Below are 25,729 nucleotides of genomic sequence, written 5' to 3' on the forward strand. Positions count from 1 at the left end.
GGACAGATGGTGGTAGACTTTGCAAAAAGGATGCAAATGGCTGTAGTGTAACACCTTTTTCCAGAAGAGGCAGGAAGATAGGGTGACCTACAAGAGCGGAGGTAGAAGCATGCAGGTGGATTACATCTTGGATTACGATGTAATCTGAAGGAGGTTACCGACTGTAAAGGCAGTGGTAGGGGAGAGTGTGGCTAGACAGCATAGGATGGTGTGTGTAAGATGACTCTGGTGGTGTGGAGGAACATTAGGAAGACAAAGGCAGAGCAGAGAACCATGTGGAGGAAGCTGAGACAGGACGAGTGTTGTGCAGCTTTTCGGGAAGAGGTGAGACAGGCTCTCGGTGGACAGGAGGAGCTTCCAGAAGACTGAACCATTGCAGCCAAGGTGATCAGAGAGGCAGGCAGGAGAGTACTTAGTGTATATTCTGGAAGGAAAGGAGGGAAGGAGATTTGGTGGTGGAACCTCACAGTACAGGAAATCCTCCAAGGAAAAAGGTTAGCTCAGAAGAAGTGGGACACTGAGAGGACCGAGGAGAGACAAAACGAATACATTGAGATGCGACACAGGGCAAAGGCCAAACGAGAGGCATATGATGACATGTATGCCAGGTTGGACACTAAAGAAGGAGAAAAGGATCTATTCAGGTTGGCCAGACAGAGGGATGGAGATGGGAAGGATGTGCAGCAGGTTAGGGTGATGAAGGATAGAGATGAAAATATGTTGACTGGTGCCAGTAGTGTGCTAGATAGATGGAAAGACTACTTCGCGGATTTGATGTATGAGGAAAATGAGAGAGACGGGAGAGTAGAAGAGGCAAGTGTGGTGGACCAGGAAGTGGCAATGATTAGTAAGGGGGACGTTAGAAAGGCATTAAAGAGGATGAAAAATGGAAAGGCAGTTGGTCCTGATGACATTCCTGTGGAGGTATGGAAGCATCTAGGAGAGGTGGCTGGGGAGTTTTTGACCAGCTTGTTCAATAGATTCTAGTGCGTGAGAAGATGCCTGAGTAATGGAGGAAAAGTGTACTGGTGCCCATTTTTAAGAACAAGGTTGATGTGCAGAGCTGTGGGAACTATAGAGGAATAAAGTGGATGAGCCAAACAATGAAGTTATGGGAACTAGTGGAGGCTAGACTCAGGACAGAAGTGAGTATTTGCGAGCAACAGTATGGTTTCATGCCTCGAAAGAGTAACACGGATGCATTATTTGCCTTGAGGATGTTGATGGAAAAGTACAGAGAAGGTCAGAAGGAGCTACATTGTGTCTTTGTAGATCTAGAGAAAGCCTATGACAGAGTACCCAGAGAGGAACTGTGGTACTGGCATGCCGAAGTCTGGAGTGGCAGAGAAGTATGTTAGAATAATACAGGACTTGTACGAGGGCAGCATAACAGCAGTGAGGTGTGCTGTAGGTGTGAAAGACGAATTTAAGATGGAGGTGGGACTGCATCAGGGATCAGCCCTGAGCCCCTTCCTTTTTGCAGTGGTGATGGATACTGACAGATGAGGTTAGACTGGAATCCCTGTGGACCATGATGTTTGCAGATGACATTGTGATCTCCAGTGAAAGCAGGGAGCAGGTGGAGAAACAGTTAGAATGATGGAGGCATGCACTGGAAAGCAGAGGAATGAAGATTAGCCGAAGTAAAACAGAATATATGTGCATGAATGAGAGGGGTGGTGGGGGAAGAGTGAAGCTACAGGGAGAAGAGATAGCAAGGGTGGATGACTTGAAATACTTGGGGTCAAGCGTCCAGAGCAATGGTGAGTGTGGTCAGGAAGTGAAGAAACGGGTTCAAGCAGGTTGGAACGGGTGGAGGAAGGTGTCAGGTGTTTTATGTGATGATGGAAGAGTCCCTGCTAGGATGAAGGGCAAAGTATATAAGACAGTGGTGAGGCCAGCCATGAAGTACGGATTAGAGACAGTGGCACTGAAGAGACAAGAGGAAGCAGAGCTGGAGGAAATGAAGATGTTGAGGTTCTCTCTCGGAGTGACCAGGTTGGCATAAAATTAGAAATGAGCTCATCAGAGGGACAGCCAAGGTTCGATGTTTTGGAGACGAAGTTAGAGAGAGCGGATTTGGATGGTTTGGACACGTCCAGAGGAGAAATAGTGAGTATATTGGTAGAAGGATGATGAGTATGGCGCAGCCAGGCAAGAGAGCTCGAGGAAGACCAAAGAGAAGGTGGATGGATGTAATGAGAGAAGACATGAGGGCAGTTGGTGTTCGAGAGGAGGATGCAGGCGATAGGCTTACATGGAAAAGGAAGACGCACTGTGGCGACCCCTAATGGGACAAGTCGAAAGGAAAAGAAGATATATAGAAGAAGAAGGTCATCAGAAGGCCACTTTTTATATATAAATCACTGAAATCAAATCATGAAATATTTAACTAAATGTAGTGAATAGGTCATCTATTAATTTTGGTTTTTGAATAGAATAATTGAAATCTATAACCAACTCATATAACGATCTAATTTACAGTCGCGCACCTTCACAAAAATAATATCCACGTTATGAGCCGCGATCTTCCGACTGCGCTGTGATTGGCTGACGCACACGTCAATCATGATGTCCTTGCCACCTACCTCCGCCCCACCGCAGAGGCTGGACTGAACTGTCTTCGATTGTTTATGCTCGCTGCTCAGTCATTGGATTCACAGGTATATGTCCGTATTTACATTCACGTCTGTTTGGCGGTTGCCCTTCACTTGTTTGGGAACGCGTCGGTAACGTTAGCTAATGTTGCTGCGGACGTTTTAACTCTCCGCCGTCGCGATGTGCTAGTTTGTCTTTGCTAGCCTCAGCAGGCAAGTATCGCCCGCTCGCTGTAACAACGGCGTCCGTCCTCTCTCGTGTTTACAGTCGCTGTTTTTTGGCCGGCTGCGATGTTCGGAGGGAGTGCAGGCCGGCGGCTCGCCCGTTGCTTTCAACATGACTTCTGACTGAGTAACGCCGCGACTTGTCTTTTCGACTCATTATGAACAGCGAGGAGGAGTTTTACGACGCCGAGACAGGTGAGGCAGGCGGGCCCGACAGCTGTCAAGTCAAGTGTCATCGGCACGGCACGCTTCATTACATCCGCACGTTTTCATGAGAGCCGATACTCGACCAACAATTCTCGATTTTGAGTCACACTGCCACATAGATATTCTTTGAACAAGAAGTGTGTTGCACACGCGCATATTTGTGTATGCGTGTAAAATTTCAATGGACCAGACCAGCATTATCCTGGGATGTAATCATAACTTTTATCTGATAATTAATAAGGAAGTTATGAATTGGAACGCTTACTTGACAACTAATCAATTATCAAATTAGTCTATGGCTAGTTTGGTAATTGATTAAGTGTTTATTATGGTGGGATGGAAGTGCAAAACAATATAACAAATTGTGAAACACTTTTACATTTCAGAAAACAAATGAACAAAAGCCAAAACACTTTTACATTTCAGGAAACAAATGAACAAAAGCCAAAACACTTTTACAAATGACCAAACAAAAGACAAAACACCCGGAAAGGGACCGCCCAAATTTACAGACATTCTTAGACGTTCAAAATTATACTCTCAGTTGGACGCCGTCTTCACGTCGTCATTGATTTGAATTGGCAACATTAAGAAATTAATGGAAAAAAAAAAAATACAAAATTAATTCTCGCCAGCATTTTCTCGCTTTAACAACCTGCTTCTGAATCTGTCTTTTTATGGTTTAAGAAACGTGATCAAGGACAATACACTGTATATTGTATATACAGCATCTAACGACTATACAGGCTCGCTGTTCAGGGCGTCCATATGTACAACCCCAATTCCAATGAAGTTAGTATCTTGTGTTAAACATAAATAAAAACAGAATACAATGATTTGCAAATCATGTTCGACCCATATTTAATTGAATACACTACAAAGACAAGATATTTAATGTTAAAACTGATAAACTTTGTTTTTAGCAAATAATCCTGAACTTAGTATTTTATGGCTGGGACAGGGTCACGTTTACCACTGTGTTACATCTCATTTTCTTTTAACAACATTCAATAAACATTTGGGAACTGAGGACACTAATTGTTGAAGCTTTGTAGGTGGAGTTTTTTCCCATTCTTGCTTGATGTACAGCTTCAGCTGTTCAACAGTCCGGGGTCTCTGTTGTCATATTTTACGCTTGATAAAGGGCCGCATATTTTCAGTAGGAGACCGGTCTGGACTGCAGGCAGGCCAGTCTAGTAGCCACACTCTTTTACTATGAAGTCACGTGCAGAATGTGGTTTGGCGTTGTCTTGCTGAAATAAGCAGTAGTGTCCATGAAAAAGACATTGCTTGGATGGCAGGACATGTTTCTCCAAAACCTGTATGTACCTTTCAGCATTAATGGTGCCTTCACAGATGTGTAAGTTACCAATGCCATTGGCACTAAGCAAGCCTCATACCATCACAGATGCTGGCTTTTGAACTTTGCGTCCATAACAGTCCAGATGGTTCTTTTCCTCTTTGGCCCGGAGGACTCGTATGATGTCCACAATTTCCAAAAACAATTTGGAATGTAGACTCGTCGGACCACAGAACACTTTTCCACTTTGCATCAGTCCATATCAGATGAGCTCGGGCCCAGAGAAGCCTGCGGCGTTTCTGGGTGTTGTTGATGAATGGCTTTTGCTCTGCATAGTAGACTTTAAAGTTGCACTTATGGATGTAGCGCCAAACTGTATTTACTGACATTGGTTTTCTGAAGTGTTCCTGAGCCCATGTGGTGATATCCTTTACGCATTGATGTCGGTTTTTGATGCAGTGCCGCCTGAGGGATCGAAGGTCACGGGCATTCAATGTTGGTTTTTGGCCTTGCCGCTTACATGCAGTGATTTCTCCAGATTCTCTGAACCTTTTGATGATATTATGGACCGTAGATGATGAAATCCCTAAATTCCTTGCAATTGTACATTGAGGAACATTGTTCTTAAACTGTTCGACTATTTTCTCACGCACTTGTTCACAAAGAGGTGAACCTCGCCCCATCTTTGCTTGTGAATGACTGAGCAGTTCAGGGAAGCTCCTTTTATACCCAATCATGTCACCCACCTGCTCCCAGTTAGCCTGTTCACCTGTGGGATTGTTCCAAACAGGTGTTTGATGAGCATTCCTCAACTTTCTCAGTCTTTTTTGCCACCTCTCCCAGCTTTTTTGGAATGTGTTGTAGTCATAACATTCTAAGTTAATAATTATTTGCTAAAAACAATAAAGTTTGAACATTAAATATTTAATATATTATTATATAATTATATTCAATTAAATGTAGGTCGAACATGATTTGCACATCATTGTATTCTGTTTTTATTTATGTTTAACACAACGTCCCAAATTCATTGGAATTGGGGTTGTACAATCGCTATTTAGGATGGACATCTTGTTTGTTCATTTGTTTTCTGAACTGTAAAAGTGTTTTGGCTTTTGTTCTTCTGTTTTCTGAAATGCAAAGGTGTTTCACAATTTGTTATGTTGTTTTGCACGTCCTGGCCACCGTAGTTTATAGAGCATGTTTATTTTAAAATGGTCCAAATCCTTGGCATTACAGACAATTTCAGTAAATATTGTCACATTTAGGCAGTCCTCCATGAAAGCAGACTGATTGATTATCTTTTTGGTTCATCAAAATGAGACATTTGCAAACATCTGCTTTTACATTGGAAATTAGTGATAAACATTTTTGCCCATTTTCTGACATGTTATGGACCAAACTTGGCTGTAACTGAATCATAGTCAATTTATTTTTGTGCATATTTTGCACTGTCACTTTGAAATAATATTCTGTGTATAAATAAAGAGGGATACTTTTTAAAAAATGTTTTTTATCTGATCCATCCATTCATTGAAAACAATTATCTACAGATTAATCGATTATCAAAATAATCGTTGGTTGCAGTTGCTATTATGAATCTTTAAAAACTTTCTGGCCAACTTCTTAATACGGAGTCATAGGTGTCGAGATTTTAGGTTTGACCTTTTAAGTCAATCCAAGTTTGAAACTTTCATAACTTCCTTAATCTGTATCCTATTTTCCAAAAGGTTAATGTCATTGGAAAGCTTGCTAAACACAGAAACTGAGAACGGACACTAACAGTAATGCTACTGCTACTACTACTGGCAAGATCATCTGGCTCTTGCTGTTGTTGGTAATGCACATTCACTGTCACCTTGAAACAAGTTGAAACCTTTTGTAGTTTTGATGTAAGCTGTTTATTTTCTTCTCTGCTTTTCTGCTTGAGTGGGATAATTTCACCTCCTTTTCCTCACAAGGTGCCAGCAAATTTGTTTTGCTACCCTCACCCTGAAATCAAGTCTGCAGATGTGCATTAAGAAGATAGAATAGTCCACTTTGATGTGTCTTTAAATCCTTGGATTACTTTAAATGGTATTTCACTTGTATAGCACTTTTCTACCTACAAGTTACTCAAAGCACTTTAACACTGTCTTCTCAATTACCTACCTGTACTGATGCCGCAGCATCAGAAGAATCTGGTGGTTCACCACCTTGCTCAAGGACACTTGGACATGGTCACATGGGCTGATGTTCGAATCCACAACCTTTGGGTTGGAAGACGACCACTCTACCACCTCAGCCATGCTGCCCTCAATTTAAGACTAAATCAATAATAACTGCTTTGAATTAGTGAAAAATGATGATAAGTGATACAGAAAATGGATGGATGGATGAATGTAATAATCAGTTTTTATGAAACGTTTTTTTTCCCCCCTCTGTAAAGCACAATGGATTTTCCTTGTGTATGAGTGGTGACCTGCCCTGCCTATTGTTTTGGTTGGTTCCCAGCCCGTACTTGGTATGATGCAGTATACCTGTAATTCTACAAAGGCTTGTGAGTGTTTATTGCTTGTTGTGCACAAATGAAAAGATTTGTCTTTTTTCAGGACTCGAGTCAGATGATTCCTTGGACATCAGTTTCAAGGACCCCCTGGGGTTTGACAGCAGTGACCAAGTCACTGATGGCTCCGCTGCAGAGCACAACACAGTGTGGCGACGTAGGTGAGGAATCACGCATGGTACCCATCCACAGTGTTGTACCTGAACGAGCTCAACGAACAAAAGTTCATGAACTGCTTCATATTTTGGGCGAACGTGAACTGAACTTAGTTCCTTTCTGCTTGATGAACGTTATCGAGAGCACGCTCATTCTGGCGTCTGTGAATGATTTTTGAACCAAAGTCCATTTTCATTCAAGAGTGCCAGGTTTTGTTTGGGACTTCCAAGCCAAAACCCGGCTGAACACAATATATACGAGCCTCCATATCCAGGTAATAAACGCCGTATTTGGCAACCGATTCAGTGCAGCCACCATTTATGCATTTACATGCGTGAGGCGCGTTCTGGGACACACTGTAAATGGGAGAGAATGTGTTCTTTTGTTATGAAATTATTATTTGTATCAGAATGCTTCAGTTGAAACACTCTACGATCACCAGCACCTGACAATACCGTTGCGTCCACAATGTACAGCTGTTTGGTGCACGCTATTTTATTCGGCCCCCCGGCAGCCGAGCCACAGTGAATGTCCTCTTTGCGTCCGGTGTCAATGAGTCACTGATCATCGCCTCCATGGTAGCGAATAAGCTACACTTCTTAGCATGCTTCTTAAGAAAGCGTCACAAAGGGAGATCGAGGAGTTACCGCTTATCTTCACTAGGGTTGCGGGCTGCTGGAGCCTATCCGAACTGTCTTCGGGCAGGAGGCAGGGTACACCCTGAACCGGTTGCCAGCTAATCGCAGGGCACATAGAAACAAACAATCATTTGCACTCATATTCACACCTACGGGCAATTTAGAGTCTTCAATCAGCCTACCACACATGTTTTTGGGATGTGGGAGGAAACTAGTGCCCGGAGAAAACCCACCTAGGCACGGGGAGAACATGCAAACTCCACACAGGCGGGGCCGGGGATTGAACCCCGGTCCTCAGGACTGTGAGGCTGACGCTCTAGCCAGTCGTCCGCCGGGTTGAAAATAGAATTGGCAAAATGTGAATTAATCCATAAACACAGATATTTTTGATAATGGAACGTCGAAAGCTCATATACTGGTACTTTGATTCAGGCTGTAACTGAGTCCGCCATTACAAGGTTGAGCTAATGAGAACATTAAAATGACAACTATTGAAGCCATAATTTATAAAAAAAAACTCATTCACTCCCATTGCCGGTTGTTGAATTCAAATATCCATGTTAACATGGAGGCCTGGCAGTGAATGAGTTTGAATGATTATGACTGTAGTAAGGTAATGTTCTTGACAAAGTTTTGAAAATATGGTAATTCAGACAAATTTGGACAAATAGTTTTGGAAATGATTTTTTTTTAAGTTGGCAGCTCTGTAATTGATACCACTTGTCCCCATTACAGTCATGTGTGAGGGACCCTATCCCAGCTAACTTTAAGGAAGAGGCGGGCGGAGACATGGGCTGGTCGCCAAGCAATCGCATGGCACATATACCTATAGACGAACAGGCCTTCCCATTCCTATTCACACCTATGGATAATTTAGTCTTCAGTGAACCTAAAATGCTATTTTTTGGGGGGAATGTGGGGTAAGCCTGAGTAACCGGAGAGTATGCAAACACCACATACGGACTTAGAAAGGCTTGCAGATTTGAACGCCTGACCTCAGAACTGTAAGGTGCTAACCAGTCGGTCGTAGTCCTTCCCTCATGCTACCCAAATAATTTAATCACCACATAACATTCCTAATATGTAACAGGTCTTTTGGCAGATGAGTTTGTGACAGTTGTTATTTTCGTTCAATAGAAATTAAAAAAACATTTTCTGTTGTTGTTTTTACCAGGAAAAGTCTGCCTGCTGAAATGATCACCAGAAACAATTTCAGTGTGACAAGCATACTGAAGAAATGTATTGGCATGGTGAGTCATAAACGGTAATAACAAAAACAAAAAAAAACAAAAAAACAAAAAACTGACATATTTGAATTTTTAACTTAAGACAAATGGAATGCGTATGCTTATTTTGACCCGTCATGGTTTGATGAGCAATTCATTAATTTTGTAAAAAGCTGTTTTATAACCCGACCTCTCCAAACACAGAGTATTCTTTATTGTCTTATATTCAATATTACAGTATTTGTCCTTCAATGACCAAAGCTTACTGGTGTATACACAAATCTCCATATCCAGGAAATAAACACAGTATTTGACAGGTATTGCCTGCATCTTTCCTGATTCGTTTCCTCTTTGTATTGTAACTGAACTCTTGGGCCACTTCTCTGTTCAGTCAGCTATATTTGGTTTGGCTATCACATTTTTGGATCATCACAAAGACCAAAATAACTTGAGAAACATTACACTGGATCCAATTGTACATTTAAATTTTTTTAATTGTACACCCAATAAAATTGGCATCATTTAAAAGAAAAACAAAAAAAACTGTAGTGTAAATGTGCCTTTGTTGTCGTAGGAGCTGTCCAAAATAGCTATGCCAGTTGTGTTTAATGAGCCACTGAGCTTCCTCCAGAGACTCTCGGAGTACATGGAACACACTCACCTCATCCGCAGAGCCTGCGGTTTGCCTGACTCCATAGACCGCATGCAGGTATGATGAACTAATGACTCCCTTGACTGTCAGTACTTAGAGTGTTTGCAAAAATAATCGGAATCATCTTTACTGGCCAAGTATGTTACAAGACACACAAGGAATTTGTCTCCGGTAGTTGGAGCCACTCGAGTATGACAACAAACAGCCACTATGATGAAATATACAAAACATGTGTGAAGAGTCATTGAACAATGAAAGGTGGTGGTGATACTGATATAATGGCAATTGTGCAAATGATGCAATTTAGAGCTATTTATAGTGACTAATAGTGCAATAATCTGGTCCAGTGACAATTGTGCAAATGGTGCAGAGTTTTCAAACACATAGTGGCCAGTAGTAATCAACAACAATAGGTAAATAGTGCAGCGTGATAAAACAGTGAGTGCACGAATAATGTAGATGTAGATGTCCCGACAGAGAATTATTATTAATGCAGTGGTGCCTTAGAGATATGTGTGACCTAACGTACGGTGTTTCAGAGACACGAGGCGTTTTTTTAGCTGAATTTGTTTTTTTGCTTTGACTTGCGAGCGGAAACTTGAGATACAAGAGCTGTAGCAGCAAAGTCAACTCACTTCAGAGCAAGCAGATAGTGAACAAATAATCAAAAAAAGTTGGCTTTAAGCTGTTTGATGCCACACCCAGTTGATGATTACTGTCAAAGTAAACATGAAACAAAGAGGGTTACACATTGTGTATTTAAAACAACTTTAATAACATAATGGAAAACCCCAGACGGTCTAACGATGAGCATCTATAAAGCAATGAATATTTGAACACAAATAGTGGAACAACACATGTAGACGGACAATTTAACAATACTCGGGCATATCGTCTTTATCCTCTGTGAAAACGACCAATGTTATTGTACTTTACTGAGTCACTGAGAGTAGTGGTTAATCTTTGTTTGTGTATGTATGACTATAATACTGGTGGCCAAGATGGCGTGCACACCAGAAGGCTCAGCGCAAAGAACTGAATTGAAGCATTAAATTATAAGGCAACTGATTGATTCATTACATTCTATTTATGTTATTATAAAGTTTAATATTATAGAGTGCTGCTTTCCTTATTAAAAAACACAAAAACTTTTGTTGGATTTTTGGAGGGAGGCTGGAACAGATGAATGACACTTCCATTCATTTCAATGGGGAAAGATGATTTGAAATACCAGTGTTCTGTGATTGGCTGGCACCCGATTCGGGGTGTACCCCACCTCTCGCCCAAAGTCAGCTGAGATAGGCACCAGCACGCCCGCGACCCTAGTGAGGATAAGCGTTACAGAGAATGGATGGATGCGTGAAATTGTACCAAGTTGTGAAGCTAACACACAGGTTAAAATAATAAAAGATTGCACTTGTTAAATTACAAGCATTTGTCAAAATGACTGAAAATTAACTGTACTTCTTGTCATCACAAAAGGTTGTTGCTGCCTTCGCTGTTTCAGCTGTAGCATCTCAGTGGGAACGGACTGGAAAACCATTTAATCCTTTACTGGGGGAGACCTTTGAACTCACAAGGTATAGAGGAATGTTGGAGCAGGCTTGCGCTTCCACACAAAAAAAGCATATTAATTTATATGACCTTTTTAAAACATTTTATTTTTATTTTTATTATTTTTTTTAAATAGAGAAGAAGACGGCTACAGATTGATCTCAGAGCAGGTGAGCCACCACCCACCCATCAGTGCCTTCCACGCAGAGTCTCTGAAGCAAGAATTTGCATTCCATGGATCCATTTACCCCAAACTCAAGTTCTGGGGCAAAAGTGTGGAGGCCGAGCCCAAAGGCACCATGACACTGGAGTTATTGAAGTGAGAACTCATTAATATTTGGTTGGCTTCGTTTCAGAATGTGTTAGAGGTCACGTTAGTCCTTTGCATGTGAGGATGTTTTGAATGTTCTCTGCTGGCCCATAATGAAGTGTGCTTGAACTTTGATGTGTTCATTTATTTTAATTTTTGCTCCTTGTCTGTCTGAATTTTCTAGACTTCTCACTGACAGCTTATATGACACAATGACATGTTTTTCAATTCAAATACATTTTGGTTGACCCTTGTTGTGGCTCCAATTAGGTCCTCTAGTGCGCTTTCAAACAGTTGCCGACTGTCAAAACAAATTCAAAAGATTTCTGCCGTCTATGAAACTAGAAATGTTAAGTCTGGAAGTCTTGGAAATCTAGTCATAACTTCAACTGCTTCAACTGTACGAGATCACCATCAGGACTAGGGATCCACGGATACTGTACGTCTGTACAGTGCTCGGTACTCGTAAAAATGCTCTGATGTTACACACCGATACCACATGACCAGCCTGACATATTCTTTTCATGTAGGAGCCATGTCAGCTGTGTGGAGATACTTAAAACTAATATTAAAGTTTTGTAGCATCTCAGAAACGAGGACGGCCAGTGGGCGTTCAACAACCACGTTATTGCGAAAATGAATGATTATTGCTGGCCGTAATCATGCCAAAAAAACATCGTTAACTCATGATTTTCCCCAACTGTCAGGCTTCATCTCTTTCGACACACACCCCGCTTGTCTTCCTCACTTCCCGCCCTCCGACTCACTTATTCAATCACAAATCACTGACACCTTCACGGCCTGGCAGACGGTCGGAGATTACTGAACTTTAGTAACAATTCATGTAACAACTGCTGTCGCTGCAGTATCACTACAGGTGTCCTGTCATAGTTTTAAATTAAAACGTGGTATTCTCAAGAAGCAGTCTTGTATTTCTTTTTACTACCTTTTTGGAGTTAACATACAGCAGTAACATGGCCTCTGTATTCGTATTTGTTTGCATCCACCAAACTCTGCGTTCTTCTTTGTCTCAGATTTCTTTGTCTCCTGTCGAGGCTAACATTAGCGCTGGTATCTGACTGTTTGTGCTCGCTGCGCCATGTTTTGCTCTAATGTGACAGTTTAAGCGTAGGCTTGAATTGCATTAAGTGAAATGCATGGTGATGAAGTGTTCATACTCTGATCTTATCTCATGGGTTGAAGAAAAAACTTTTTTGTCTTAGACTGGTTAATCTAAATAAAAAGGTACCTTGGCCTTGAAGGTGCTGTAAATTTGTTTCAGACATAAAGAAGCATACACATGGACCAACCCAATGTGCTGCGTGCATAACGTTATCATAGGAAAGCTTTGGATCGAGCAGTATGGAACAGTTGAGATTGTGAACCACAGGTACTGTGACATACTTTCTTGTAAGAATGAAAGCTTTTTAAATGGCAGACTACTGAAATTGTGCTCATGATAATGATTCAGCACGGGAGAAAAGTGTGTGTTGAACTTCAGACCATGTGGAATGTTTGGAAAAGAGCTGCACAAAGTGGAAGGTTACATACAAGACAGCAGGTAAGAGGTGGTGACGCGTCCATGTTCAGTGTGCCAGAAATCTTGCCATCTGGTTTATGTCTCTGCTGTTTAATTAGTAAGAAGAAACGGCGTGTCATTTACGGCAAGTGGACCTGAGTGCATGTACAGCGTGGAGCCCAAAGTTTATGAAGCGCACAAGAAGTCTGACAAGAAGGCGGGAGCAGACTCAAAAAAGCTGAAGCAGGTAAGTGCCGTTCCGAATCGCTTTGGTCCTACAGGGCTAAAAACGCCTTAGGCATGCCAAACACCGAGCGACTGAACTGTTGCGCAGTGCGTGGGAGACAGTCGACTGCAAAATTTGCTGCAATTCGCAATTTGAATCCCAGGTGAATGGTGTCGCAGCTTTAACGGCCAAACAAAAATGCCATGTCGTATTACTTGAGCCTTCACAACAAAAATTACCATACGTTTGCGGGTACGAAGCAATCCAGCCCGCCGCCGCCAAGCCATACCAATGCAGTATACCGTGGTGCCTTGAGATAAGAGTGACAGGACTTTGGAGTTATTCGAGATACGAGCTGTCATCTGGCTGATTTCTTTGCCTTGCGGGTGCAAACTTGAGCTACAAGCACCGTATGGTAGTGGTGACTCAATTCACTTCACAATAAGCAGTAGTTTGACAGATAGTATTTGTAAATATTCTTCAAAAAGAGGCTTTAAGCTATTTCTTGCCACTCCAAGTTGAGGTTTCCTGTCAACTATACCTTATTAAAATAATAATTACAGAATTACAGATTGTGTATTTAAAACAACCACTTAACTTTGCCTTTCGGCTGCTAGATTAATCAGAATCAGATTCGTCTTTATTTGCCAAGTATGTCCAAAAAACACACAAGGAATTTGTTTCCGTAGTTGGAGCTGCTCTAGTACGACAGCAGCCAGTCAATTGACAGAGAACACTTTTGAGACATAAAGACATTAAGAAAAACAGTCACAGAGCAGTAAAGGGTTGCTAGTTATCTGGTAATGCCGGTGCAACTGCATTATTATTATTATTTTTTGTGACAATTGTGCAAAAAGATGCAGAGTCCTCTAGTACTTAGAGCAGTTTGAATGACTAATATAGCAATAGTCCGGTGCAATGACCATTGGGCAAAGGGGCCCGAGACTTCAAGGAGTGTATGCAGTTTAAAGTGACTAGTAGCGCGATAATCTGGGACAATGTTGATTGTGCAAATGTTGCAGGTACTCTCCTCAGTCAGTGTGCAAGTGGGGCAGATGCTACTCTGGCATGAGTGGCCAGTATTGGTCAACAACAGATATGCAATTAGTGCAGTGTGGCGAGACTACTACAGTGAGTGCACGAGTCGTGTATACTTAGCCCGACAGAAATGTGACAACAAACTCAAGACAGAAAAAAATTGGCAGCATGTTGCAATGGAATTGTAGGTTAGCGGTTTAAGAAGTTGATTGCAAGAGGGAAGAAGCTGTTGGAATGTCTGCTAGTTCTCGTTTGCATTGATCGGTAGCGCCTACCTAAGGGAAGGAGCTGGAAGAGCCGGTGGCCGGGATGTGGAGGGTCCGAGAGGATTTTGGACACTCTTGTCTTAGTTCTGGCAGCGTCCAAGTCCTCAAGGGTTGGTAGGGGGGTACCGACAATCTAATTTAACCACAATAGGAAACGCCAGAGGCACAGGCTAACGAATCACATCTATGTTGTGGTGTTAGAACCCTTTAAGCAACGGATATTTGAACACAAACAGAACACCAACATCTGGAGACGGTCACTATAGCAATACTCACAAGCATATCATCTTTCTCCTCTGCAAAAAAACATCTAATGCTACTGAGTACTGATATGGTGAGACTGTCTCCATGTACAGTTTGGCCGTATACTGTAACTATGCGGTGTAGAAAATGGAGGGCTGGGTGGGTGTCTCATACTGCCCCTGGTGGCCAAGCCGCACACACCAGAATATGTAACACAATGTGCATTGAATAGAAGCAGAAAGCAGTACAAAAACTGTTGAATTATTTTTAACTCTATTTAACCTTCTCATTACTGTATGTTTTCATAAAGGTTAATCTTATAGAGTGCTATTTTTTTTTCATTAAAGGTCTCATATTTTAGCTATTTAGACCTCCATAGAGTGACTCTCTAACATGGACTTAGTATAAAAGTGTCAATTTCATTTGGAAAAAAAACCCCAAAAACCTTGGTTTTGTCATAAGAGTGTCCAGAAAGGCCCCTCTGACAGCTACTTCTGTTTGACCCAGTTTTATAACAGTTTTTTTTCCATATTTGGCTAAGACCTCCCCCTTTCCTCAGTTCTGTTGCCTCCGTGTAGAAGACCCAATTGTGAGAGCATGCGTTTGTTATGTTGACAGCGCTGGCTCGGACGCGTAGAAGTAGGCGGGGATCTTGGCGAGTGACGTAGATAAGCTTGAGAAATTCAAATGACCTGGGCTCACGGCAGAAAAACATCTGGAACTCAATAATGCGTGGACGATTTAAATTCATATTTCACGTTTACTGAGGCACCACGGAGACAGTATAACATGCTAAAGACTAGAAAATGTTGGTTTGGTAAAATACGTGACCTTTAAAACAACACATTACACCTTTTTTTTTGGGGGGGGGGGGGAGGCTGGAACAGATTAATTGCATTTCAATAAGGTAAGATGATTTGAGATAGTATTTTTTGTGAAAAACCCACAAAAATGCTTTTAGTTAAGAGTTAAGTTTGCCAATGAGTTCCCGAACTCCCCATAATGAATTGATTGTTCCCATGTTTGACATGTCTTCTACTCTGTATTCTGTAAATTCATTTTTCTTTCCTTTCACAATAACATGCAGTGGCATTAGTAGCAGGTAAGGGTATAACATTGTATTCGGTATCTGTAGTGTGCTACTGCTGCTGTTATGTTCCAAAGTGTAGTGTATGAGTAGCTCATTGCCAGCACTAACCCATAATGCCTTGCAATGACATGCATTGTTGCTTGAGAGATGTGTATAATTTGTGGCAAGTATAGTTCTGTGACTCCACTGTTTGCATCAAGTACTGTACGTCCACATATGATGTTAGTGATTAGTGTGTGTGTGTGGGTTTGTGTGGGTGTGTGTGGGTGTGGGTGTGGACAGGAACATAGTTGTGAAGATGAGAATGCAGTTCAAGAGACCGTGACTGTGATACCAGGAAGTGCCTTACTCTGGAGGATATCGCCACGGCCTGCTCATTCGGCACAGGTTGGCGTTCCACACGTGCCCACACCTTTGAGATCTAGTGGCTCATGCTAATCCTCATCATCCCGTTCAGATGTACAACTTCACCAACTTTGCTGTGACACTAAACGAGCTGGAGCCCGGCATGGAGCGACGACTGGCACCGACCGACAGCCGGCAGAGGCCTGACATCCGAGCCATGGAGAGCGGAGACATTGGTACGAGCAGTCTACATTGTCGGGATGGTTGAGACTTTTTGAATTGCTTGTGCAGTCTTGACTTGGTGTACTTGCACAGATTCTGCAAGTGCAGAGAAAGAGCGCCTGGAGGAGAAACAGAGGGCCGCACGCAGAGAGAGATTCAAGGACGAGGAGGAGTGGTCGACCAGGTATCGAACTGCGTGAACACCTGCTAGGTTCACCTAATTGTGTCACATAAAATTACTGTAGTCGCTGTGATGTGGGGAGATCGGTGAGCTCCCGACTCACTTTCACTAAGAGATGGGGCAAATAATAATAACAGTAATACTTATATGATACATTTACGAGGGATGGACACCAAGCCCTGCCGTGTACAATGGGGGGGAAAAAAAAAAAAAAAAAAAAAAGAGTAATTGACGCCACCCACACATGCAAATTTTTGGAATTGCCTATAATAATACAGTATTTAAAACATAAATATACCACAAACTATGATTCCAAAACAGTTGAATATAATTCTAAACTCATCTTCCGAAGTTAAAAATAGATTTTATTTCAGAAAAAATGCTTATGTACATGCGACAAAGACTCTGTAACTTCCACGAACAACCCAGGCTAAGCTCCTCCCTGACATACAAAGCTTGTCTTCCAATCCAGATGTATCACTTCAACATACTTCCATGACACCAATTACTGTACTACTTTTCTATTAAGACAGGGCTTTTGCACATGTTATGTTGCATATAAGGGTGTTTCAGAAAGAGCATAAAAAGGAATAGATGTTTTTTCGCTGAAGAGCTGGGCATAGGTTCCCCAGAAAAAAATGTAAATAGGTGAATTCAAAAATAACGAAGCGCGAATAGGAAGGGGTTCACTGTATAGTGTTTTCAAAGTCGCTTTACATAGCAAAAACCAAACAGTTGTATCAGAGCAAGGACAAGCCGTTTTTTTTCTCAAAAGCCATTTACCACCCTAAACTCACACTGACTCCACAGTCTAACCGCTGACCCCTTGCTTCCTTTATCCATCTACTCTGCAATATTCAAATGTGTCAGTCTGGAACACTACTACTGTGCATTATTTAATGTGCTTGAAACACTGTACAATAATCCATATTATGTGCAATACTGCTACTCAGACCTCAATTCTATTCTTCATCATCTTGCGTTACTATTTATCTCTTATTGTAAAGATTTTATGTTTTTTACTTCTCAGTTGTGAAATGAGATTTGAATTGGAGCATCAGAGGGTACGTGGGGGATGTTGGGATTTAACGGGCCAATGTGGTAGGGAGAGGCCTGCGGATGACGGACTTTGAAGGTAAGGAGAAGGGCTTTGAATTAGATGCGTTAAAGAATTGGGAGCAAGTGGATCTTTTGGAGGATGGGAGTGATGTGGTGACAGAAAGAGGGCTGGGTGATGAGACTGGCGGTTGAGTTATGTATGGACTAAAGATTTTGGAGGACTTTGGAATATGAACCATATGACATGCTGCTGTTGTCATCGAGTCTAGATGCGATGAATGCATGTATTAGAGTTTCTGCAGTGGAGCTGGGCAATGTTTTTTTTTATTGACAGAAGGCAGTTTTTGGTTACTTGGTTGATTTGTGGTTCAAATGACAGGCTGCAGTCCAAAATGGCAACACGGTTATGAATGTGTGGTGACAGAGGTTCAACTTGTGGGTGGTTAGGGGGAGGGATTCTGGGCCTTGGATGATGTCACCTTGTACACCCCAGCCTGGTCGCCAGTCAATAGCAAGGCACAAATGGACAATTTATAGTACTCTCTTAATCTCATAGCACATCACCAAACAAAAATGTCACATAAGTAATAATAGTTACTGTGTACTGAAATAATGATCTCGTCTCAAATTTGCTTACTCGGTCTGAAATGTGGGTCTGTTTAGTTGAACACAAAGCTATTATTCTGTAGCACAGCTTAATTGTATCTTCAGCCATCTAGTGGAAGAGCATTAAATTGTTATGGCTGTCACCATACACCATTGGCACAGATAAATGAACAAAGACACATTATTTGTAGTAAATAAATGTTAATTTTGGGACCAATTAAGTGAAATTGGATAACTTCATACTCACCAAATGTATTTACTATGCATGTTTTTGGAATGTGGGAGGAAGCACACACGGGGAGAACATGCAAACTCCACACAGGAAGACCTGAGCTGAGATTCCATCGCAGAACCTCGTTCCTTGTGACGAAGACCTGCCAACCACTAGTGCACCTTTCCGCCGTCCAGCTAAACACTGATAAATAATTTTTACTTCATACCTGATCAAAACATGATGATTAATGTTAGTTGATTTGACTGTGAAACTGCTGAGTAGTAAATAAAGCTTGTAGATTTGGAAGCTGACATACTGACGCAAAATTAATTCAAAATCATTTTGCTCATGGCCCTCCAGGTGGTTCGAGCTGGGAACCAACTCTCACACCGGCGCAGAGGATTGGCTGTACAAGGATGGATACTTTGACAGGAACTTTGCCGACTGTCCCAACATTTACTGACAATGGCAGATGATTTCTCTCGGAATCTTACAATAGGTGTGACGTATGGGAAGGGTCTGTGGTAGCATTTGAACTGGCCGTGTCCGTGATGGTGAATGTCATCCACGGGAAAGGTTCTAGTAAGTTTACTTACTGTAGATGTTGATCTTATGCCCGCTATCCTCACCTTTGCTATGCTCTACTAATCGTACTCCACATAGAGTAAATGTTGCACAGCTGTAAAAGGATTGAAACCACCCGTGTGAGCTACATACCGTCTGGCCTCTGTTTAAGTTCAGGTGCTAACTTCCAATGTTACATTTATACACACCACGTACTTCTGTCAAATTGCATTCAAATATCAGGGGTCATTTAAAAACATGCGCTATTTTTCTATAATCTGTTATAGAATATTAAAAGCCGGTTAACCTACTCTAAAGACAGCATGAGTGTTTTCTTTCACAAGTAGGAAACTTACAAAAGAGCTGCATTTCCCCAAATGTACTTGCACAGTAAAATGCGACTGCTGCTAAAAATCTGTTGTCACCTGCTTCTGATAGTGTGTAAAATGTTTGATGCACGCATGACATTCAAAGCTAATCTTTTACACATGTTAAAGCCATAAAATGTCTTCTGCACTAAGGGGAAATACTGTAAATTTATTCATATTGACCCTCAAAGTAAAGGGATTATGAGCATTTTAGGTTTAACCGAAAGCTGTAACTATATATTTTAGACTTTATCTTCACGTAACAACCATTAATTCGGACATAGGAGTGAAGATTTCTATAATTTTCTTCCAACAACCAAAGTCCTGTGTCAGAACAGAGCTGGAACCTATGCAAGCTGATCCATCCCGTGAACCCTTCTGAAATGTGAAACGTATCAACATTTAATTCCGGTTGAGCTTTGCCGCCGATGTGTGATGATCACCGCTGAGCGAGGGTGTATGGAATGTGATGCAGCATGCTTATTATTATTGTTTTTTAGCACTAACACTGCATAAAACTGCACACTAGAAGGCTCAGGTTGTCCTATGCACATATTGTTTGATGAACAATGCTTATGTGAGTTCCAAGCACCTTCAACCCTGAAGACACTAAAGGTGCAGGATTTGTTTGGGTCCTGTAAATGATGTCGGTCTATTTGAGAGTTTATATTGTCTGTTCAGTGATCATCCCTCTGACATGAGACACAGCCACACACAAACCAGGTATACTTAAAAAATAAAAATATGGACTATGAAAATAAACTGGTTGTGTCATGTGTTATTTGTTTACCCTGTATTACCATGAATCTGTGATTCTGAAAGTGGGGCACTTGGGCTCTCTGTAGTGGTACATGAAATAATCTGTAAATTCAATATGACGATGACAAAGAAGTGTAATACATACACATATATATATGTATATTTATTTTGTTGTTGGTGAGTACATTTCAGGTGTATTTCTCATTGAATCTTGTAGAACTGGGGGGGGGGGGGGGGGTGGCTGTGTATAGGACGACACGTGAGCGTTCAGTTTTCAAACATGTTTATTGTGTGAGTGCTAATCTTACATAACATTTTAGAAAGAAAGCCTCTGCCTTGTTTTTAAACACAGGCCTTGTACACTACTGTATTGTATTTTTTTGTCATGATGGTGGCACTTGGAGAACCAAGTATTTTTTGAGGTGGTACTTGGTGGGAAAAAAAAAGTTAGAACTACTCCCATAAATATTTGTAAGATGCCAATAAAATACATTTATGAACCACAACTGAGATGGCTCATAACGTTTATATTTTAGTATAAAAAGAAGTAAATAAACATAATCCGGCACTATGATTTAAGAGATGTGTTATCATTGTATTTGTGGAATACGTTATATATATATATATATATATATATATATATAGCTATTATAAAACCTTAAATATTTGAATTATGTTTAAAACACGTTTTTTTTCACCAGACTGTAGCAGTGCGACGTCAACCTAACTAGGAACTCTCTCTCTTTCTCTCTTTTTCTCTCTCTCTCTCTATATATATACCTCGGCCAATCACAGTGAGGCACGTGACCCTGTACTCCAATCAGTCCTTGGTCAGCTCGGCCAATCACATTAAATCACGTGGCCGTGTATACCAATCATAACTAACTTAACTCACATCGCTGCTACTCTGTTTTAGCGCTCGAGAACCGTAAGTAGAAAAAAATCTTTTAAAACATTTATTTTTGATTTGTTTTTTTTGTTTCCGTGCCTAGAATGTAACATAAACACACTGTATGTTGTAAGCAATGTAAGGTGAGAACAGCGGACTGGCTTCAAAGATGCAGCGTCATCGCGGTCGTAAAATAGCCATAAAATGTGAAAACAACAAAGCTATCCGTACAATACGTGGTCAAAACGTACAAAATCAGATTTATTTTACTTCGACCGCTGTCATTTTTTGATACACAGCAGTATTTGAGTGTTTCTTGGTCTTCTGTACCCTGCAGCCGTCGTCTTTTCTTGAAAAACATCATCATCATCATCATCATGGCCTCTGGAGCTTTGTTCCCCAGCATGGTGTCTGGCTCCCGCGGCTCCTCCAGCAAGTACCTGGTGGAGTTTCGAGCTGGTAAGATGACCATGAAGGGCAGCACGGTGACGCCCGACAAGCGCAAAGGTCAAGTCTACGTCCAGCAGACGGACGACTCGCTCATCCACTTCTGCTGGAAGGATCGCACCACTGGCAATGTGGATGATGTACGTGGCGTCGTTTATCGACCTTTTCAAAACGGCTAGTCGTTTGTACTTCCGCGTAGCAAAACACACCATCACGTCATTTGACCGAGGCAGAGCAGTTGGAGGAGGAGGAGGGGGGGGGAGAAGGAAAAAAAAAACAGCAAATGGCAAGAATGTATTTTCCGCTGCTGTAGTTTGAATGTGGAAATGTGTCTCAAACTCGGGGCCCGGGGGCCACATCTGGCCCACCACATCACCTTATCTGGCCCACGAAAGCATATCATGTATGGCAACTTGCGTGAATTTTGCTAAAATCTGTACCAAAATTTCAAATTGTCATACGTGATAAATATATATATACACACACACACACACAGCATTTTTGTTCCCAAACCCCTTTTTACAGTAACGTGAACAATAGTTCAACAAACTATTATCCTTGTCTTCTGATTTAAAAACTAGTTATCCATCCATTTGTTCGGTATATGTAATAATAGGAGGAGGCGTTTAAACGTTTATATGATTTCGCAGTCATAACAGCTCTCTGAGCCTAACCGAACTGTAATGTGGCCCGCCTCAAATATGAGTTTGACACACCTGACTGTCAGGTGAAAAGATGTTGCGTGAAGTAACTTAAATTTGGCCATTTGCTCAAATGCAGGACCTCATCATCTTCCCCGATGACTGCGAGTTCAAACGGGTCAGCCAGTGCACCACTGGACGTGTCTACGTACTGAAGTTCAAAGCTGGCTCCAAAAGGCTTTTCTTCTGGATGCAGGTACACTGCCCGGTGGTCTCCCTCTCTCGCTGTCTCGGTCTCTCTCTCCTTCTGGCTCGCACTTTGCATACAAGTCTGTTCTGATTCCAGGAAGCCAAGACCGACAAAGATGAGGAGTACTGTCGCAAAGTGAATGAGTATCTCAACAACCCGCCCATGCCTGGCACTCTGGGTAGCGGCGGCAGTGGAGGACATGATCTGTCCGCTCTGGGAGGTACCACGCAGACAAACACACACACACACACACACACAGTAAAGAAAACTATCACAATTTTGGGGTATTCAAGTATTGCAATTACAGCTCTTAAACTGTATAACAACTTTTTTTTTCTTTTCTTTTTTCCATTGAACGGGTTCTGTAGGTACATTAGTAAATGTAAAAAGACAAATGAATTGTTCTAAATAAAGTCGGAATGTACTACTACTGTAAAAGTGGCAAATAAAAATGATTCTGATTCTGATGTTAACCATGCTAGTTAGCCATGTTAACTGCCTCGGTACCGAGTCTAGTATTTATTTCACCAGTTGTAAACACAACAGGCGCTTGCAAATGTTCATTCCAACCTAAATCTGTCAAATAATTACCTCCTACAGCAGCCACTCTTCATAAGCACGTTTTGCATAGTTTTCTTTTCTTTTTGCATACTTTGTCTACCAAGATTTTAAAACAAGTTAAGTATGGAAGTACTCAAAAGAGAGTTCACTGATTGCTCGCACCAACAACGGCTCATACGGCCGATTTGAATGTTTTATCGGAAACCGTGACTTTTAAAATGTAAGTAAATTTTTCAGGTATCTGCACTATACTTATTTTTCCGTTGACATTTTACTATTACTTTCTACATTTGAAAACAGATATCGACTTACACTTTGTCAAAATAGACTTGTTACATTTTTCAATCTCTGCCGATGATGACAATTCAAAAAGATGTATAAAAGAAAAAAAAGACTCATTCACTGCCGGCAACAAGCAGGGACCATTAACCTGGACGGTAACTGGTTCGGAAAAGCAAGAAATTGCCCATCTTTGCCCTTAAGAGAATTGTTTGTTCCAAGAATGTTGTGTGGCAAAATCACCAGCATTCAAAAATTCTCCGGCTAATCTAAAAAAAACACATACAAGTAGGGCTGCAATGAATACTAGAGTATTACGAGGACTAGTGTTTAGTGTCTGTACTTGTACTTTTGCCACCTCTGCATGCAACATGTGACACATTCTGTTCTCATGCGAAGGCGAGGGTGGCCTGCAGAGCCTTCTGGGTAATATGAGCCACAACCAGCTCATGCAGCTGATCGGACCGGCTGGACTCGGGGGTATCGGTACGTGTGATCCAACTCGAGCGATGCCGAAGGATTTTGTGATGTCGGGTGACGAACGGAAGTGCGTGTGCCACTCGCAGGCGGCCTCGGCGCGCTCGCTGGTCCGGGCTTGGCCAACCTCTTGGGCAGCGGCAGCAGTAGCAGCAGCAGCAGCAGCGTTCCTGCTACCAGCAACTCCTCCACAAGGTGTCCGGACATTATACCCAAACTTTATTTAAAAATGTATTTAGGCTGCTAAAATGATGTTAAAAGCCCCCCCCCCCCCACTCTTTTTCTTCTTCTTCGTCCTCTTTCATCTCCTTTAAGCCCATCTACTGCGGTCACGCCCACCTCGACATCCACCGCCAGTCGCCTCGGCGCCTCCCAGGCTTCCGCCGCGGCCGTCAATCCCTCCGCCACCTCTGCAGCCTCCCCGCCCGCGAGCACCCCGCCCACGCCCACCCCCGCCGTGTCGGCCGCGGCGGGGGCCGCGGCGAGCAACCCTACGCAGCCCATCCAGCTGAGAGACCTGCAGAGCATCCTGGCGACCATGAACGTGCCCGCCGGCGGCACTGGAGGTGAGGAGGCCGCTGTAGTACTCGGCCAATCATGTGGCAGGGACTCGAGCAGAGTTTTTGCCGCTCACTCCGTGAACTGCTTCATCTTTTCTCGCGAACGCAACACAAGCTTTCTACTAACTACTGCGAAATACTCTGTATACCATACAAATATGCATATTCTGTTCAATCTTGAGGTGCCTAAACTTGTCCAACTTCCAACGTGTTGGCATTTCTCTACCTCGTAACCGACATAAAACGAGATTTACTGCTTAAGCTTTTCTTCTGCTCAAAAGCTGCGCTGATGTCAAAGCTGAAGCGATGCAATGCCGCCGTCTACAGGGTTTTGTTACTCATACAGTGGTTGACAAACCCGAATTTGACAAACAAGCTGGACGAGACCCTCTTCTTTGCACCCCTATTGAAAAAAACACTTGACGTGTATATTCGTCAGTCGATTCCGCTTGACAAATATAAACGTACACGGCAGTGATTTTTTTTTTTTTTAATCATCATTTAATAGACTTAAAATACAAAATAAAAATAGTCCAGGATTGATTTTGATTTAAATAAATAAAGTGAATCAAATTTAACTAGGTAAATGGTAGTTGAACATTTGCTTGAGCCATTTGACAATTTTCCCAACCATTAGGTTTCCGTTTTGGTAATTTTTAGCGTAAACTGTTTTTATCTGATAACGTGCTAATGCTTTTTCTTGTTCTGTTGCTGACTTATGGATAGCAGTCATCTCATGATGCTTTAAAGAAGGCGTCAAACTCATTTTGCTCACAGTTCACTTCATACTTCTGGTTTCCTCCGGAGAGCCGTTAACACTGTTGAAACATCATCTTCGTATACAGTAGATTGTTGACAACAAATTACATTTAAAAGTAGAAGTCATGGAAAATTGTGACACACAACGAAATGTACAATAATTGTTCACTCAACGCTAATACAGGATTTGGTGAAAAGACGCTCTGTTAAAAGTGAAGGAAAATTGCATTGGTCAAATGACATGGAAGAGTTTTTGTCACGGTGAAAAGATGTGTACATTTAAGCTTGTAGATGTGGTCCAGATAAACTGCAACTTTGTGTCAGACATGGAAAGAAAGGCCAGTTTGTTTCCCCGCAGTGGACCTGGCCAGTGCCCTGACGCCAGAGGTGATGGCTCCCATCCTGGCCAATCCTGACGTGCAGCAGAGGCTGATGCCCTTCCTGCCCAGCGGGGAGTCCCTGCTCCAGAGCACAGACGAGCTCCACAACACGCTCAGCTCACCACAGTTTCAGCAGGCAAAGTGTTCCCTCCCTTTGTTGGCATGTTTTATAGGCCTTTTGGAATCTTATCTGACTACAGTGTTCCCTGTTGTATGATGGGCTCATCGTTCGCGCCACCGCTATTTCACAGATTATCCTTCTGTCGTAGAATCTGAGGTTTATAGCCACCGGTTTTTACAGTATACAATGGTGCCTTGAAATACAGTTGACCAGACTTGAGTTTTTTGATACCGATACAAACCATCGTTCTAAAAT

The 25,729-nt window shown here is 42.0% G+C and overlaps 2 protein-coding genes across 2 annotated transcripts in view; both read left to right on the forward strand.

Annotated features, from left to right (window-relative positions):
- The first annotated feature begins 2,579 nt into the window (after positions 1–2,579).
- On the forward strand, positions 2,580–20,113 carry LOC133401604 (oxysterol-binding protein-related protein 2-like). The gene is given in 15 exon segments (XM_061674799.1): positions 2,580–2,663; positions 2,866–3,017; positions 6,921–7,035; positions 8,843–8,918; positions 9,469–9,603; positions 11,029–11,126; positions 11,237–11,419; positions 12,693–12,800; positions 12,882–12,971; positions 13,049–13,085; positions 13,087–13,176; positions 16,075–16,179; positions 16,250–16,373; positions 16,453–16,543; positions 18,780–20,113. Coding segments are annotated over 14 exon segments (1,392 nt in total). The 5' UTR covers positions 2,580–2,663; positions 2,866–2,980; the 3' UTR covers positions 18,883–20,113.
- An 855-nt stretch (positions 20,114–20,968) lies between these two features.
- adrm1 (ADRM1 26S proteasome ubiquitin receptor) overlaps positions 20,969–25,729 on the forward strand; it is a 5,779-nt gene continuing 1,018 nt past the window's right edge. The window contains exons 1-8 of the mRNA XM_061674810.1: positions 20,969–21,038; positions 21,337–21,586; positions 22,227–22,343; positions 22,434–22,557; positions 23,577–23,663; positions 23,744–23,849; positions 23,970–24,220; positions 25,332–25,489. Coding sequence (XP_061530794.1) covers positions 21,377–21,586; positions 22,227–22,343; positions 22,434–22,557; positions 23,577–23,663; positions 23,744–23,849; positions 23,970–24,220; positions 25,332–25,489 — 1,053 coding nt within the window. The 5' untranslated portion in view covers positions 20,969–21,038; positions 21,337–21,376. The remainder of the gene's footprint in view (positions 21,039–21,336; positions 21,587–22,226; positions 22,344–22,433; positions 22,558–23,576; positions 23,664–23,743; positions 23,850–23,969; positions 24,221–25,331; positions 25,490–25,729) is intronic.

The sequence above is a fragment of the Phycodurus eques genome, chromosome 1 (genome assembly GCF_024500275.1).
Source record: "Phycodurus eques isolate BA_2022a chromosome 1, UOR_Pequ_1.1, whole genome shotgun sequence".
NCBI lineage: Eukaryota > Metazoa > Chordata > Actinopteri > Syngnathiformes > Syngnathidae > Phycodurus > Phycodurus eques.